The 18815-nt window shown below is 38.9% G+C and overlaps 1 protein-coding gene across 2 annotated transcripts in view; it reads right to left on the reverse strand.

The window, feature by feature from the left end:
- Positions 1-18815, reverse strand: part of arid4b (AT-rich interaction domain 4B) — a 163602-nt gene that overhangs the window by 54803 nt on the left and 89984 nt on the right. For both annotated transcript variants that reach the window (XM_039738847.1, XM_039738846.1), the window contains exons 10-13: positions 14107-14183; positions 6519-6673; positions 4892-4964; positions 203-297 (exon numbers count right to left, since the gene is read on the reverse strand). In XM_039738847.1, the coding sequence (XP_039594781.1) occupies positions 203-297; positions 4892-4964; positions 6519-6673; positions 14107-14183 (400 nt within the window). The remainder of the gene's footprint in view (positions 1-202; positions 298-4891; positions 4965-6518; positions 6674-14106; positions 14184-18815) is intronic.

Genomic DNA, 18815 nt, shown 5'->3' on the forward strand with positions numbered 1-18815 from the left:
AAAAAAGACAGCAATAAATAACAGAAGAAACCAGTTTTCCTAATCTGTCATAGAATATTTAGGCATCTGTGGAAAAAAGCAAGGGAATACAACTTACAAGGAAAACATAAACAAAAAATCCTTTGCAATCAATGACAGACTGTGTCAGTTTCTTGAAGGATTAAATAATATATACATACATACATAAATAAATAGTACCTACATTATCAAAGCCCCCCAGGTTGTGCACTAATCGATATAACTTGAACAAATTCAGGTTTCTGTAACCCAGCACTGGGCGCTTGTTGATTGGAGTTCCTGTAACAAAAAAGTTTGTTGTAGCAGTGTCACTTAAATTCTCACTTAAAAAAATAATTAATTAAAGTTCAAGTTAACACAAGCTAAACAGACAAACTGCTCAAAAGGCAAACTTGTAGATAAAGTGGCTAAAATCATCTCATACCTTTTTCCCCTTTAACCCTTCAACTCTACCCCTTTATTCATAGCTTTTAGCACACAGTGCTATCAATAAAAAGCAGATATTTTTTTTAAAAGGTGGTATTCTTGAAGTTTGAATGGCTGCCATTAAAATGGCCTATTGTATTTGTCTGTACAACTCTTCACTGTTTGCAAATTGGCTGCGGTTGAACATTTCAGTTGGGCACTCCCACTCCTCATCTGCAACCAACAGGGTCAAATTGACAGGTAGGCATTTATTCATTTAATAAAGAGGGGTTTTCAGCTCTCCAATGCTATCACGTTTGACTTCCTATGTTATGTTGATTGCGAGATAAGGTATTGTGAATGTGAATGTTTTAAAGGTTTTTGCCTGTCACCTAATGGATCACCTACTTGCAAATCAAAATGACAGCCTTTTGTCTCTGATCAGATCCATAAATTCTCCAAGCTCTGACCTTTCAAACAAGGTATTGTTTGCCTTTGCACCACCCACTGATTGCTCATATTGAAACAGTGGTATAAATCAATATTCAGTTCATAAAATTGTATTGTTATTTTAGATTTTTTTAAACTGTTTTTGTAATTGGGAGGTTGAAACTGGGTTTTGCAGAACTGTTTATAATCAAACTTTTTCCTTTTTAAACTCTTGATAAAGTCTGCCATATGTAGTATTATTTTTATCATTTCAAGTATTCCTGAATTGATACCACTACAAAGGAAATCACAAATTATGATCATGATGAGATTATATTTTTGAAAATGAATTTATTTCATAAAGACATTCTTGCATTTTACAACTATGTCTGTTGTAATTTGGGAACAATGTACAATTCCTTCATCACATATGTATTTTCTGAAATAGCAAGTCCTAGCCTTCACTTATAAATAAAGAACATGTACATTTCAGTAAGGCATATTCATGATACTGATTTATTTCAATACAATACTGTTGGTGAAAGTGTGTGTATATATATATATATATTTTTTTTTTTTTTTTAATTCAGAACAGTGAAACTTTTTGTTTGTTCTTCCGAGTAATGTGGGTCTGCATTCTGTATTGCCTTTGTGGTGTGTAAATTAACATTTAAAGTGCATTTTTGGTAAAACACAATTGAAGTTTGCAAATGTATTGTGCTAGAATTTATTCTAACAATATAATTTCTTCACTAGAGGTATACATTCTGAAAGAGGAATGCTTGGCCTTTACTTATATTTAGTACATATGCCTTCAGTAAAGCATGTTAATAACAGTCATATATTTGAAAACAGTAAAATCTGAAAAAAAAAAAACAACAACTTTTTTTTTGGTTATTACTAATAATGTACATTGTGTATCATTTTTATGGTGTTTGGAAGCTTATTCCAGCACTTAATGTCATTGGGAATATAATTCAAATTTTGCAATTTACTGTACCAGTGAAAGCTCCCCATCCTGACCTGACTCAACAGAAACATACAGTTCACACCAATCTCCCATTCTACTTCATCCAAAGGTGCACTACGAGATTGAGCTACGGGTACTGTGCAGACCATTGGAGTTTACTGTCATGTTTACAGAACCAACTTGACAACATAATACACTATGTCATAAAGCAATAATCATACAGGAAGCATCTATTTAAAAGAGTGTAAAATGTTTCCATAAGGGATTGCATACATAGTCAGCAACAATGACTATTAAGACTATGTCATTGAAAAGGTGCTCAGCTGGTATCAAGAGGCCGAATGTTTGCCAAGAAAACATTCCCTATATTATAACAGTACTATTAGACAGTACTCTCATGTTTTACATCAAATTCAGTCTCTGTCATTAGCCCGTGACTGCAGAATTATAAACCAGGTAACATTTTCTCAGTCTTCAGTTTGAAGACCTCACCAGGAACTTAATTTGGCCTTTAAGTAATTCCTCCAGTTCAAGTTCCAATATGCTGTACACTTATAGATTCCTTCAGCCCACTACTCATAAAGAGATGTCTGAGTATTTGTGAGCATTCTCTTGGCTTGAACAAGTCTGGCATTCTTCTTTGAGCCCTCAAGACTGCTGCTCACTGAATGTTGCAGGTTTATCTCCCCACTTTCTATGTACTCCAGAGACTAGGGTAGCTTTTTTTGAAATGTGGGAGCCATAATGTGTAGCACCAATCACACCGTGGGACAAAGTTGCTTAGATCAACTTTCTTGCAAAATATAATGTTTGAATTAACAGCAACTAAACCTCATTTTTCAAGGATAAAATGTATTCAAAACCACCTCGCCCTTTAAGGAAAAAGTAACGGACCAGTGTACTTATTAACTGGATGCAGCACCTTCAGTTGAAATGACAGGAAACAAACTCTTCCTATAATCAAGCATTAGTCTTCCAAATCATAGTAGAGGAAATTTAGCTAACTCTTTGCAAAACTAATTTAATTCAGAAACATTGTTTGGTTTTCAAGCATTAACTGCACATAATAACTCCTGGTACAGCATCTCTATTGGATTTAGGTCTAGACTTTGACTAGAATTAAATTTTTCTTCTTTTCAGCCATTCTAATATGGACTTGATTTTGTGTTCTGAATGACTGCTTTGCTGCATAAGCCAACTATAAATCTTCAAATTCTTTAATCACGGCACTGTGTGTATATAATTTACAATATATTAAAATGCTATATATGCAGACACAGTTAAGAGGTTTAGTTGCTGTTTGTCCAATCATTTTAATTGTGCAACAATGCTGACCGTGGTATAACTGCTGCCAGGCATGGTGGTTTCAGCATCTCAGAAACACAATTCATTCTCCAGAGATTACTGAGAAAGATGCCAAAAATACACATTATTCAGTGAGTAGAATGTCTGTGGGCAAAAAAATCTTTTTAATGAGAAAGGTCAAAGGAGAATGGACAACCTTTTTTACCCTAACAAAAAGTCCAGAAATACTCACACAGGTCATTGGTGGTGAAGGATAGTAAAGGATGAAACAAAAAGAAGTAATTTATTCTACAAAAATGTTACAAGATAAAATAAATTTCATTATGACACAAGAAAGGGTATACAAAATAGATTTTTTTCACTGTATTTTACAAATGTTGTCTTCAAGGTGGTGGCCACCATTAGCAACACACTTTTCGAGATGACTTCTGAACACTTGCATGACTTGTTCAGCAATTTCAAGGGGAATAACGTCCTTGAGAGCTTCAAGGTTTTCAGGTTGGTGTGTGCATACCTTCGACTTGAGATAGCCCCACAAGAAGAAATTGCATAGAGCGAGATCAGGCGAACATGAAGGCCACACGACATCGCCGCACAGGGAGATCAGCTTCCCCGGAAACATCTCCTGCAAAACTTGCATGGATCTCCACGTTGTATGAGCTGTTGCTCCATCCTGTTGAAACCAGGCATCCACCACATCCATTTCTTTCATTTCGGCCTGCAAAAAGTTCTCTACAATTTCAACGTAACATTCTAAAGTGACCACTGCTCCCCCTCCTCAAAAAGGTAAGGGCCTACAATGCCAAATTCTGCAATGGTGCACCAAACTGTAACACACTCACTGTGCGGGGATTTCTGATGAAGTTCACGAGGGTTGGTTTCAGTCCAATAGCAAAAGTTTTACTTATTTACAGAACTATTCAAATGGAAATGTGCCTCGTTGCTGCACATGATGATGGCATCTTGATGAACAGCTTGCAGAATATTTACATACAACTTTCTGTGGCTCTCCCAGTCAATTTCTGCACTACCATCATTTTGTATGGATGGAAATAAATGTCCTCATACAAAATCCTCCTCAAAGATGTGTTGGAAATGCCTATGGCCGAAGCATGTTTGCATGTTGAACGTCTAGGAAACTGCAAAATAGATGCACTTACAGCTTGGATGTTTTCAGGTTTTTTTACAGTCCAAGGATGGTCTGGAGATTTTTTGTTCAATGTTAAACCCGTTTGGATAAATTTAGCCACCAACTGAAGCATTGTTTTCCAATTTGGGACATCACCATTAGTAGGAATGCTGAAGAGCATGAAGGTGTGTTGCATAGTGATGATGGATTATTTGTTTTTTAAGAATCAAGAGCAAAAGCACAGTGCTCACTGGACCAAGGCATGTTGCAGACTGAAAACTACAAAGGATCGCCTACTGAAGGACCCCCCCCACTCCAACTCACTTAGCTGCCTCTACTTCGCACAATGACCTAGAGAAATGTGGTACTTCATTTTGGCTCACCCTGTATAACAAAGCACAATGCACACAAACATCTACAATAACTGAACATTTCTGCACTTGTTCTATGAACATTTGAACAAATACTGATGGCCATAGTTCAATTTTCAGGTGCAAATATTTCACATAAATATTTTCACCCCCTGAATTAATACACATAAGATAAGCTTTAGTTACTTCAGCATCAGAGAATAAGTAAGGAAAATGAGAGCAGTAGTGGTTTGCAGTTCAGCTGTTAGCATCTACCCTTAGTACCTCTGTCTTCCATAAACTTGTACAGCTGTTGTAAGAAGTTCTCTCTCTCATCTGGGTAAGGTTCCACTTCCTCCTATGAAAAGAAAATAAGCAAGCTTCAGAAATGTCCAGTTACTAGCTTTGGTAGCTTGATGTTAATGCACTACCAGTACAATGTGCAGATTCTGTACCTGGCATGTCAATCTACATACAATAAATAAATAAACAAATAATAAAATTTTGCTGTCTTTCATTATAATCACTTGCTTTAGAGTGCACATAATTAAAGTCAAATAGCTCACAATTTTAAATTAAAATAACAATATGTTAGTAAAATGAACATAAATTTTTGCTCAAATTCTTTATTAAAGTTAATGATGAAGGACTTGGTTTACCAAAGAAAAAACAATTTAATTAATAACACAAGAAAATAAAATCAATTAAATATGAAAAGAATCCAGGGAGATGCACAAGAGAATAGACTTGTTTGTGGACAGAAATTCATCCGAGTACAGAAAGCTTGCACAATATTAAAGACAATTAAATGATAAATATATATGTCACACTCAAGGTAGTCATTTCAATGTATTATTTTAGATATTTATAAGCAAATTATATACATTTATTACATTCAGTTTAGATAAAATGATAACTTTGACTTGGGTGTAAATTGAAGTAATTATTAATCTATCTTGTGAACTGACTCTTTCCAACACAGGACATCACACGCAGTAGCAAATCACAAACAAGAACAAACCCTGGAGAAAATAAAGTTACCTTGCATTGTGTGCACACACACATATTCACATTGTAAAATTTTAGAGCCGTCAATGAATCTAACAGAATGCATTTACAGAATGGGGAGACATACACCTCCACAAAGAAGGCAGTCATGTTTAAAATAATTTAAGTAAAGGCAGTTTTGAATCGTTAACATAAATAGCACAGGTACTATGAAAACTGCTGTCAATATATCAATACTATCAAATATTAGTTTTTCTGTTTTAGCATTAACATATTGTTGAAGATGAAGGTGCTGAATACTTAGAGTAATGGGCAAATAATAATAGCACACCTTTTTTTTTTAAGTTACTCATTTCTAAACCTAGGCCATCCTTGTAGATTAGGCCAGTTTTAATCTTCAAATGGAGCTTGAGGGTCAACAAAGAGAATGCAGGAGATGCATCAAAATGAAGCTGAATGTGATACTTCTGTAGAAAATTTTTTGTAATGCTCTATTAGTGTGTGCACTTCTTCCCTTACTCTTTGTTTAAAAACTTTCGTATTGTACATGTGTGAAATGCAAAATTCAACATAAATAACCCAAAAGGATTCTTTTCAACTAGATGAGAGACAGTTCTGTTTTCCAGTGTTATTTGATTTTCATATGAGAGCGACTGCAGATTCCATGTTTCATATCAAGCTCTTGCTTCACTGCATTATTGTAAAAACTAAAATGTACCCAAATGTTCAACTTAAACATAGATAGAGAATTGTATCAAATTGTCTTTACAAGCAATAGTGTTGTGACATCTTTCAGAATATAAAAGAAAAGCATTCTTTTATACAAATACCAATTAAAATGCAAAAGTCATACTTGTTCTTTACAAGTATTGTATATTTACTTATAAGTTCCAATAAATATTACCTCTTCCTCCTCTTCACTGCTAGCATCCGCATCCACATCTTCTTCACCACCTTCCTCTTCATCTTCTTCACTGCTGGAGCTATCTCCTTTCAGTTCAGTCCTCCAGTTACTGGGAACTGTACCATCTTTTAAAAATTCCAGGGCTTGATCCAGAACTATGAATAAATGCAAATAGATATATTGTGTTGGATAAAATTTGCCATTTTTTCTTTCATTTTTTGTATTTAAGCAGTGAGGAATGCAGATCATGAATATATACACCTGGCTCTTGTTTTATTTCACATTTTTCCCCATGAAGGTTCCAAGAGCCACCACTAAACTTTCTTCACCTGCTTGGTTCCTGCTCTGAATATGCAATACATATGTGCAAAAATGAGTCACAACAGTACAAGAGAACAGACAAAATGCAAGAGCTTAGTATTGTCTTGGCTTGTGGCAATGCAACATGAAAACTTTAATTTGAAAAATTAAGTAAAAAGATCCCATAAGGGAAGAAACAGACACCATGACACCTTTAAATAATGCAGAGGATAAAAAGAAAAACACTAAATACAACAAAAAGAATGTGACGGTTCTGGTCCGGCTCAATGTTCCCTCTTCCAGTTTTGGGAGTCTCTTAAACCTGCCACCGTCGATAATGTAACTGGATGAGCTGGCAGATGTGGACAAAACACACTAAGCAACCGGATAGTGCAAAGTGTAAAAGTGCTTCTATTAAACACAAATTAAAACTGTGCAGTGCTCAAAGTTAACAAATAAATAAAACTTAAAAACAGTGAAAAATCCAAGTGTTTAAAAACAAGGCTAAAATGAGAATAAAAACCACCAGTAACTCATTCATCTGGAGAGACTTTAGCAGCCGCAGTCCTCTCAATCCCAACCCCTGTGTTGGTTGCCTCCATCAACGTCTGCCAGAACGCTTGGGGTCGACAGTCCTCTCGTCACCCCTCATGCCCATGCAGTCATCCCTCGGACCCTGAAGAGGACCCCACCTCGATTTCACTCACTCCTCAGCACATCAATGGGTACGATCTGTCCCTAGAACACCAATCCTTCACTCCATCGCGGGACCCTTGACCGTGCTACCTTCTCTCTCTCTAGCCGGTTGGCTCATCCTCTTTCTCTGCCCCAATGCCGCACTCTTACACTGCAAGCCTTTGTTGCTCTCTCTTTCCGTTTTTTCATCTCCTGTGCTGGCCCATACTTATACGGTTCTGTGGGTGCAGCATCTCAATCATGCACCACAGAAAGCCGATGAAGCAATTGAGAACGATAGCACCTTCAAGTGCAGGTGCGTCTCACCCCAATTACCTCATCAACTACCTGTGGTTGCTCGAGCCATTCGTTCCAGTCATGGACCTGCTATATCACAAAGAACCACACCATAATTACTTGCTCAAATTCACTTTAACAGTCACAACTTGTACATTTTAATAATATTAAGAGTTCTTGATTATGCAGCCATCATCTAAAGTACATCCATCCATCCATCCATCCATCCATCCATCATCCAACCCACTATATCCTAACTACAGAGTCACGGGAGTCTGCTGGAGCAAATCCCAGCCAACACAGGCTGCAAGGCAGGAAACAAACCCCGGGCAGGGCACCAGCCCACCGCAGCATCTAAAGCACAGTAGCTGTGAAAAATGTACCGACTTCATATGTTTAAAAAATTTGGACTATTTAAGTATGCTGTCCGTTTTTAAAGACGAATAAGTTTAGCACATAAAATAAAGAATAAACAACTGTGCACTGTTTAGCCAGCCAAACAATAATTTATAGTTTAGACACCAGCTAAACAATTAATGAGAAATAAATTATCCCGTTACAATATATTACACCAGTCATGTCTGAATAGCTTAGGTTCACAATGATGACTGCTTCCCAAAACATATTGTATATCCTAAATTCAAATTTATACCAACATCGGGCCTTCTTTGATCAATCCTCATTTTGTTTTTTTTAAATACACTTTGATAGTCTTTACAGCATATCCACTCAGTCTCCAGACTCCTTTTTACTTGTCCCAAGTTTAGTCAAACTTTAAATTCAATGAGAAAATTCAATCCAAATTATCGTCTTACCATTAATTATTTTTGCAAATGGATAAGAATTGTGTATAAATAAAACTTAATGAACCAAAGCATAGGCAAACAAAAATGTTAAAGAGTTTACATTAAATGTGCCACACTAAATTTAAATACAAGACACATGATTCTGAATTTGCATACTAGGACTAATTAGTTAACACAACTACAGCCTGTTTTTTACAAGCACTGCTTGATATTAACAGCTGCCTTCAGCTCTGATTGTTCCAGACGAAAGGGTGACTGTGTGAAAATACATTTTAAAAACAATATAGCAGCATTGTGTTCTAATTAAGAATGTGGTGGAAGCAGGCGGTGGGAATTTTCCCAATGGTCTCATTATCAGTGAATCAGAAACAGAAAGCTGGATGTAGTAATGTTGGATAAGAAAGAATTTTCCTGTTTAAATCAGATCCTTTGTTAGTGCATAAGTCCTAATTTATGTGGAGTATGACACAGAATGCTGAAATACTTCCAATATTATATTTCAATGGAAAATAAAAGTCAACATTATCTACTGTACACTGAGTATACTATAAACACAAACTCATCTGTCACCAAAGTGGCTCAGGGATAGAGACATGGCAACCTGGAAAGCAACATCAAAAACGCAATTAACTTCCACTCTGTAGACACGTAGATAAGTTTTGCATTTCTCCTTCTCTGTATACTACTTATCTACTTTAGGACAAACTAGTACTTCTGTGGTAACAGCAACTGTCTTTACAATTTCATCTAGTGTGTTTCAGAAGCTAACGTGTAAAGTTTAAATTTTACAGCTTGAGACACCTTTCAAAAGTAAGAGGTTAAAGGAAATCTCCACCCATAAATTATGTTTTTACATATGTTACATTTTTTTATTTCTGATATAATAAGCACTTGGAAAATGGTCTCTAAAATGAAAATGGCATGCACTTAGATAAGCTCAAGTATGTGAATTATAGACCCACTGACCACCAACCCCCACGATTATTCATTGGTCAAGAGTCCAGTCCATTAAAAGCACATTCATTGGTTAACATTGTCCATGTGATTGCAACAAAAAGTGAGATATGTAAAACAAAAGCTTAAAAATGATAGAAATGAGAGTATTGTCAAAAATAGAATTTGTTTCGGCAGAGCAATGTTTAATTAGATGAGAAGACCAGGACATTTAGATATTCTTAATTATTCTTAAAAATTATTACATCTTAAAAATAATTACATCTTGCCTGAAGAAGGGGCCCGAGTTGCCTTGAATGCTTGCATATTGTAATCTTTTTAGTTAGCCAATAAAAGGTGTCATTTTGCATGACTTCTCACTACAGATATTCTTCAGTTATTTAGATGGATGCATAGAATGAAATTAGGACTGTCTTTGTCACCATGACATCTGTTCATCCTATTAAATTATTCTGACAATGAAATAGTGAATCATTGTAATGTGCAGAAAATGCTGCTGTGAAGTTAGTTTAGTATAAGGTGAATACAGTGTAAATGTTTACTTACTCTTGTACATAAAATTACTGAGTAAACCATTCATATCTAGATAACCTTATGTTTTCCTTGCTTGCATTTTATACTCTTACATTTAGGAAGACTATTTAACTTAGCTGTTACAACCTAAAGTATTGGTAGGGCAGAGGTGCTGATGTACTCATTCTCTTTTGCTTTCATTCAACAGCTGAGAAGACTTCATAAAGAAGAAGCAGTTTCCTGATGCAGTCGTTTACACACGTTTCTTGCTGGACTTGCCGGAGAAGGACTACAGCGACTTCCTACATGCAACACAGTCTGCTGGTGCTTCATTAACTTGTACTGGAAACCTGTTTGCCATCAGGTGAAAACGAGGAAAATACATAAAATATACAAGCTGGTGTAACAGCTGTCAAGGTAAAACTGAAACAGTAAACTAATTTGTAGCATAGAATGTTTTCTTCATTTAAAGAGAGATGAGTTTGCAAATTTGCCAATGCTTTTCAATGGGACATTTTGAAATTTTAAAATTGTGCACAATGTAATCTGTTTAAAATGCCTCAAAGAAAATTGAGCTGTCTTGAAAAATTTTCTAAAGAAAAAGTATGTCACATTTCATCAAAATGTATGCTTGGGGGAGGAGCTGTTTCTTGCAGATGCACGGACAGACACAGACAGACATGGTCATCGTAATAGCTACATTGTCCATTATATATGAAAACAACTAAAGACATAACTTTGTGTGGAGTATTAGTTTTTGCTTTACTCACAGACCAACGTATTATTAGGGTATATGCATTAATAATAATAAAATGTGAATCAAACAAAATTTTGCTCAAGCAAATTTTAAACATCGTAACTATTGTGGTGGGCGGCTGGGGGCTATGCCCAGCCGTGATGCCAAGAAGGAGCGAATGAGGGATCATGCCTCCCTCGGACCACAAGAGGGCAGCCATCCTGATTGATATGGGGGCCATGGGAATGGAGCATGGAAGCTCAACCCTATAGGGGTCCGTGGCCACTGCCAGGGGGTGCCCAGACGACTGAGGAGCCCTGGCCGTCAGCACTTCCACCAGCACCGACACCCGGAGACTTCAGGAAGTGCTGCAGGATGGTCATCAGGAGGCACCTGGAGCACATCCGGGTGGGAGTAAAAGTCGGGGTGGAAGAGGACGAAGCTCAGAGAAAAGGAGCGGAGGCGGTGAAGGCAGGACTTCTAACAGACCCGGACTTCAGGGTGCTGAGTGTTGAGAAACTGGGTTGTGTGTGGGATGATACCAATTGTAAATAGTGTAAATAAAACGTGTGTAGTGCTTGAACCATCAGTGTCTGTCTGTCTGCATAGAGATGATCTTCCACAATGGCATCCCATATGGGACTTCCTGCCCATTAATCGGCGGGGAGCCCATCACAAAAATAATTTTGTGGACAGCCCGACACAGCAGGACAACCCACACACGCACTGCAGTAGAGCGGTATGTGCACAACCCCGCGAGTAGGAGCAACTCACCCAAAGGCCACCTGCGGTCCACAGAAGTGTTGTCTGTATTCAATGGGGAGACAGAAGAACGTTGCAGACCTGCAAGCAGCGTACTCTGCAGTACACGCCATCGCCATGGACACACGGGTTGGTTTTGCGGCAGGAGAGGCCACACGGAGGCAGCTTCCTTTGAAGGGCAGGGTCCAAGAGGCAAGTCCCTTCCCCAGCAGCAGTAGGCTCCCATGCCGGACTTTGTGTTTTGTAGCTGGAGACTACGTGGACCCGCGCCGGTGGCCTAAGCGGCCCGATCTGAGGAGTGATGCCAGGACGGCGGCGTTAGGCAAAACGGGGGAGGAGGAGCTGCTGTACGTCAAAAAGCTGCAGAGGCAGAGAAGCTGCTGGCAGGCTTGCCACCCCATCGGGCCAGGGAACAAGACAACGGAGGACCAGAAGTTCCTCCCCGAGGCTGGCGAGGAACTGGACGATGTGTGTTGCATTCCCGCCAATGATTGGTCAGAGGCGGGACCAAGGAATGTTCATCCTGAGCCCGGGGAGGACCCGACTGAGCCGTGGAGAAGGCTCCGTGGCATGCAACTGGCTGGTAGGACAAATCAAAGAGTACGTCAACCACCAGCTGACGTTTTGTGTCTGCTTGCGGCTCTGCGTGAGCTGGAGGATTGCCTTCAGGCAATGTGCATCCTCTATGAGGTACTGAAGAAGCTGGAGGGGAAGGCGATTGTGTTACTGACAACACTGCGCCAATGGACAAAGGAGCGTAATGCTGGATTCTCCGGCCAGAGAGACACGGCGGTACAAGTAAGTGACACCTGTGCCGTAAAGGGAAAAGGGGGGTCGTGTGAAGGGGGCCTGGTATCAGTTGGTTCTAGGTACCGAGTAGCCGTGTCTCTGACAGTGGATGCGGTGGTGAGGGCAGAAAGAACAAGAGGGCAGTAAGGACACTGGCTGATTTGTGCAGGGTGTCAAAGGGCCCTACGCCCAGAGCCAGCGTCAGTCTCACGCCGCTCTACAGAGACCCAGATGGCTCGGGGTTTCTTCCTTTCCCATATGGAGACTCAGACCGTCAAGGTGCCCCAGAGAAAGAGAATGACCCAAAGGGAGACAAGGGATGACGTGAGGTTGGGAGCTCACGTCCGGTAATGGGCCGCCATCTACGGTATCAGAGGGAACCCTGAAAGTAGCTGAGAAGACTGGGGTGTGAGCGGTTCCGTCAGATGTCCCGGTCTGGGGGGCATGGAGACCTCAGTGGGGGTGACGAAGTGGCAAGTGCCAGGGTGCCGGTTGAAGGGGGGAGCATTGCCTGGATGGTAAGAAGAAAGATGCCAAGCGGTGGCGTCAAGACAACATCTCCGCCCCTTGTTCTAGCGTTTGTTTTCTAGGACCGAGCCCTGGACAGGAGTGTGTCTATGTTAATTTATATTTCTAGTAAGAATCATTCTATAATATTACAGTGCTCAAAGGGAACAAATGATCATTATTTGTTTTGATATACTCACAAGAACTAAACGTGCAAAAATAAACAATATACTTCAGACTTCTTAATGAAGGCAGGAACCATGCCATTTTATGATATAAATTTCTTTTAAAAAGAGGGTACAAAATAGTGCATACATTAATCATTTGCAAAAAACGTGCAAGTACTTTGCTTTTTTCAGAGGAAAGCAACACAATATTTCTGGACTTAAATGAAAAAAGCATACTTGTTTCTTCTATTCAACTTTTTGCTTATGGCGTCCAGCATTATTTTGGTTTTCTGCATCTTAATTTGTATATGTTAGAATTTATTATATTGATACCTGTTTTTACCTTAGATAACTGCTCTTGCCATGCTCTAAGCAACCATAAGTAGTAATGATGTGTTTGTGACAAAAGATTGATAAATCTGAAAAACAGCTTAACATGGCATTAACAAGCTCGAAAACAATAGACGAATGGCATAGAATTTTTAAAAGTAAATAAAGTAATAAAGCTAGCTGTGCAACTTACATTTTACATAAAGCACAAACAAACCAGCAACTGGCCCTAGATAGGACATTAGTTTGACACTGGGCCCACTCAAACACACATCTTTGTCAAATTTCCCTGTGTCTCCCATACAGACACCACGAGAATATGAAACTTCATACACACGATAACCAAGAGGAGTTGATACGCAGGATGCTGGAAACATGAAGCAAGTACTAATAACAACTCTACCATCCTACATGATAAACAGATGAACATGAATAAATAAACGCATGCTAACTTAATATAAATAAAAATATACATAAAAAGCTTAATTTACATGATGCTTCACAGCACTTTATTCTGTCCACTAGGACAAGAATTCATGAATCCCAGCTTTAGGAAATTTAAGAAGATGATAGAAAACAAACAGAAATATCTCCTTACAGTGTAAACAAAGATCATATGTTTCAAGTTATAATAGGAGGGTCTAACAGATTATGCAAAATAAAAGGTGATAATTTCCACACATATTTGAAGATGAAATATACATATACATTTACGCTATTCAACACCCAACTGTAAAGTTTCATTTCCTTACCTTGTTTCACTGCACCATCAACTTTTGGAATCATTTCATTGTTGATTTCACTGACATCTTTTCGTAAAACCACATTACTGAAATAAAAAAATATATATATGCATATATGTCAGCGAGCTGAATCCAACAGGTTACCATAGCAATCAGTTAATTACAAAGTCCATGGCTTTTTACTAAGTGCAGGCTCAAAGAGCTATAGCATGTACACTGATAAAATTACAAACTACAAAATACTGATTACATAATGCACACACATAAAGATGCAGACTGGTTTAAATGTTCATTAGAACAAAGTAGTTTGTAATTGGCTAACATAAGTGGAACATAACAATATTTGTCCATTAGCATTATCATTGAACTACGGATAGCATTTCTGGAAAAAGAAAAAAAAAACTGTTGAGGAGATCCACAGAGAGTTAATAACAAAAGGTCATAAAAGGCCAGACATAGTCACAGTCCTGAAGAATTAGACCAACTAGCCACCCATGCTATCCAGGGCATTCCAGAGTACAAGATAGCACCACATTTTCAACCCATGTTAGTTTTCATTTCCTGACTTTTGAAAAATAAAAAGATATACACACCATCTACCTTGAGGGTACCATTATAATTACTACATCTATACATTTCTGTATCTTATTAAACACCTTGACCTTTCTTACTGCTAAATACACTGAATTAACAATTCAGGGGGTCAGCTATTTAAATAGGTATTTGGTACAGAGGAACTATAGTTTGTCGACAGAGGTGGTCATTTTCCAGTGCTTGGCGTGACATCTGGAAAGAGGAAGGAGGAAAAGGAAACCTGGTGGTGGAATGAGGAAATACAGTATAGTATACAGAGGAAGAGGATGGCAAAGAAGAAGTGGGATAGTCAGAGAGATGCAGAAAGTAGACAAGAGTACAAGGAAATAAGGCACAAGGTGCAGAGAGAGGTGGCGAAGGCTAAAGAAAAGGTGTATGATGAGTTATATGAGAGGTTGGACACTAAGGAAGGAGAAAAGGACATTTACCCATTGGCTAGACTGAGGGACCAAGCTGGGAAAGATGTGCAGCAGGTTAGGGTGATAAAGGATAAAGATGGAAACGTACTCACAAGCGAGGAGAGTGTGTTGAGCAGATGGAAAGACTACTTTGAGAGGCTGATGAATGAAGAGAACAAGAGAGAGAAGATGTGGATGATGTGGAGATAGTGAATCAGGAAGTGCAACGGATTAGCAAGGAGAAAGTTCGGACAGCTATGAAGAGGTTGAAAAATGGAAAGGCCGATGGTCCAGATGACATACTTATGGAAGCATGGAGGTGTTTAGGAGAGATGGCAGTGGAGTTTTTAACCAGATTGTTTAATGGAATCTTGGAAAGTGAGAGGATGCCTGAGGAGTGGAGAAGAAGTGTACTGGTGGCGATATTTAAGAATAAGGGGGATGTGCAGGACTGCAGTAACTACAGGGGAATAAAATTGATGAGCCACAGCATGAAGTTATGGGAAAGAGTAGTAGAAGCTAGGTTAAGAAGTGAGGTGATGATTAGTGAGCAGCAGTATGGTTTCATGCCAAGAAAGAGCACCACAGATGCAATGTTTGCTCTGAGGATGTTGATGGAGAAGTTAGATAAGGCAAAAAGGAGTTGCATTACATCTTTGTGGATCTGGAGAAACCATATGACAGGCTTACTCGAGAGGAGCTGTGGTATTGTATGAGGAAGTCGGGAGTGGCAGAGAAGTACGCAGGAGTTGTACAGGATATGTACGAGGGAAGTGTGACAGTGGTGAGGTCTGCGGTAGGAGGGGCGGATGCATTCAACGTGGAGGTGGGATTAAATCAGGGATCAGCTCTGAGCCCTTTCTTATTTGCAATGGTGATGGACAGGTTGACAGATGAGATTAGACAAGAGTCCCCGTGGACTATGATGTTTGCTGATGACATTGTGATCTGTAGCGATAGTAGGGAGCAGGTTGAGGAGACCCTGGAGAGGTGGAGATATGCTCTAGAGAGGAGAGAAATGAAGGTCAGTAGGAACAAGACAGAATACATGTGTGGAAATGAGAGGGAGGTCAGTGGAATGGTGAGGATGCAGGGAGTAGAGTTGGTAAAGGTGGATGAGTTTAAATACTTGGGATCAACAGTACAGAGTAATGGGGATTGTGGAAGAGAGGTGAAAAAGAGAGTGCAGGCAGGGTGGAATGGGTGGAGAAGAGTGTCAGGAGTGATTTGTGACAGACAGATATCAGCAAGAGTGAAAGGGAAGCTCTACAGGACAGTAGTGTGACCACTATGCTATATGGGTTGGAGACGGTGGCACTGACCAGAAAGCAGGAGACAGAGCTGGAGGTAGCAGAGGTAAAGATGCTAAGATTTGCACTGGGTGTGACGAGGATGGATAGGATTAAAAATGAGTACATTAGAGGGTCCAGTCAAGTTGGACGGTTAGGAGACAAAGTCAGAGAGGCAAGATTGCGTTGGTTTGGACATGTGCAGAGGAGAGATGCTGGATATATTAGGAGAAGGATGCTAAGGACAGAGCTGCCAGGAAAGAGGAAAAGAGGAAGGTCTAAGCGAAGGTTTATGGATGTGGTGAGAAAGGAAATGCAGGTGATGGGTAGACAGAACAAGACGCAGAGGACAGAAAGATATGGAAGAAGATGATCCGCTGTGGCCACCCCTAATGGGAGCAGCCAAAAGAAGAAGAAGTCAGTCAGTCATTTTCGAAACCGCTATATCCTAACACAGGGTCACGGGGGTCTGCTGGAGCCAATCCCAGCCAGCACACGGTGCAAGGCAGGAACAAACCTCCAGCAGGGCACCAGCCCACCGCAGATTTTCCAGATTTAGCTAGATGTTTTTGAGATTCATGGATAATCCCAAGGAATAAAATCCTTTTAAGATGAACTAATTCAGTCAGAAGATAAGAACATCCTGATGTAGAGTGCACCCAGAGGTAAACCTCTGCGTTCTCATTCATAAGATGACACTTACACACTAAACCAATGGTGACTGCTGGAAACAGATTTAACACCTAACCTCTTGATCCTGCTCAATATTTCTTATATTACCTACATGAAAAGAAAGTTAGACTAATGTAAGTACTACTACTGGGATCTGAGATCAATTTTAGACCACTCACTATCTGCAATGCATTTGCATGTTTTCATTATTTTTATTTTTGCTTGGGGTTTCTCAAATGCCCAAAGACATACATAAGAGGTTAATTTGCAATCATAAATGGACCGGCTGTGTGCAAGTATAGGACTGATTTTACCTTGAAAATGGACTAGCATATTGTCCAGGGTTGTTTCCTGCCTTTTACTCATTACTGCCTGAAAAGCTCTGTAAAGTGGAAAAAGCAAGTTCATACTGTAGATAGATGGTAACTGGCGATCCTCCAAATATTAAAAAAATAGCAAAATAAGATACCGATAATAAAGCTACAACATGATGTGGGGCACTGTCCCTGAAGGGTTTGGAAGGATTACTACTAAAGAGATCTGGATCACAGCCAGGCTTCATTCAGTAACAAATACGTCAGCCACTTGTGACTCAACCCATGAGGCTGAATGCAAATAACCAAGTGGGCAATGAAGCTGTGAAAAATTAGAGGCTCAAAAGCAACATTTTAATGCAAAAAAGCAATTAGCTTTAATTCTATGTGGTGATCAAACAACAGTTATTGGCAAGATGATCTAATACAACAACTACTGCAATAATTACAGTATGTGTAAATGAACTAGAGACAACCGAGAGTATTGTATTTTATAATTTGACTTGAATTGTCCAGCCTATCTACGATTGTCACCCATTTTTTCAATAAAATACAATTACAATGGAAATATATTTTTATTTAACTATGCTAGATAGGTATATTTTTTTAAATTATAGTAACTAAATTGCGCATTTTTTGCATTAAAGCTTTATTAAAATGGCCACTACATTTTAATATATAATTAGGCTGTGATGGTAAACTAATGAACTATGTAGAGTAATAACCACAAAGTAACAATTGTGTTTTTGTGTTTCCCTGTTGGTGGTGCTGCCAAAGGCCAAATTATAGCAAAACATTTTAAGTGAATTAGCAATGGACATTTCAAATAGGCACATTACTTTCAGATAAAACATTCTTAGACAGGTCTAATCAAATTCAGTGTTAAAAGAGGGCTGATTAGGGCACCAAGCCACTCAGATACATATTCAGAATTAGTCTGTCATAGTTTATATACTTTATACTGTTCAAAATGTAGATGTGTAAAGGCACAAGATTCAAACACAGGACACATTTATTGACTTGAATAACGGGGTCACAAGCACTGATAGACTGTGATAAGTACGGCTTTGAAAATCAGACTGTCAATAATTTACAGATTCAATAGTAACCTATACGTATAACTTGAATAACTGGGTCACAAGCACTGATAGACTGTGATAAGTATGGCTTTGCAAATCAGACTGTCAATAATTTACAGATTCATTAGTAACCTATACGTATACATAAATGTTATATACAGTATCAATAAATAAATACACAAACACACATGCTTACTCCTATTTCAAATAAATTATTTTCATTAGATATGTTTACTTATACTGTGATGGGCTGGCGCCCTGCCCAGGGTTTGTTTCCTGCCTAGCACCCTGTGTTGCCTGGGATTGGCTCCAGCAGACCCCCATGACCCTGTAGTTAGGATATAGCGGGTGGGATAACGGATGGATGGATGT

This window comes from Polypterus senegalus, chromosome 16, assembly GCF_016835505.1.
Source record: "Polypterus senegalus isolate Bchr_013 chromosome 16, ASM1683550v1, whole genome shotgun sequence".
NCBI classification, from domain to species: domain Eukaryota; kingdom Metazoa; phylum Chordata; class Cladistia; order Polypteriformes; family Polypteridae; genus Polypterus; species Polypterus senegalus.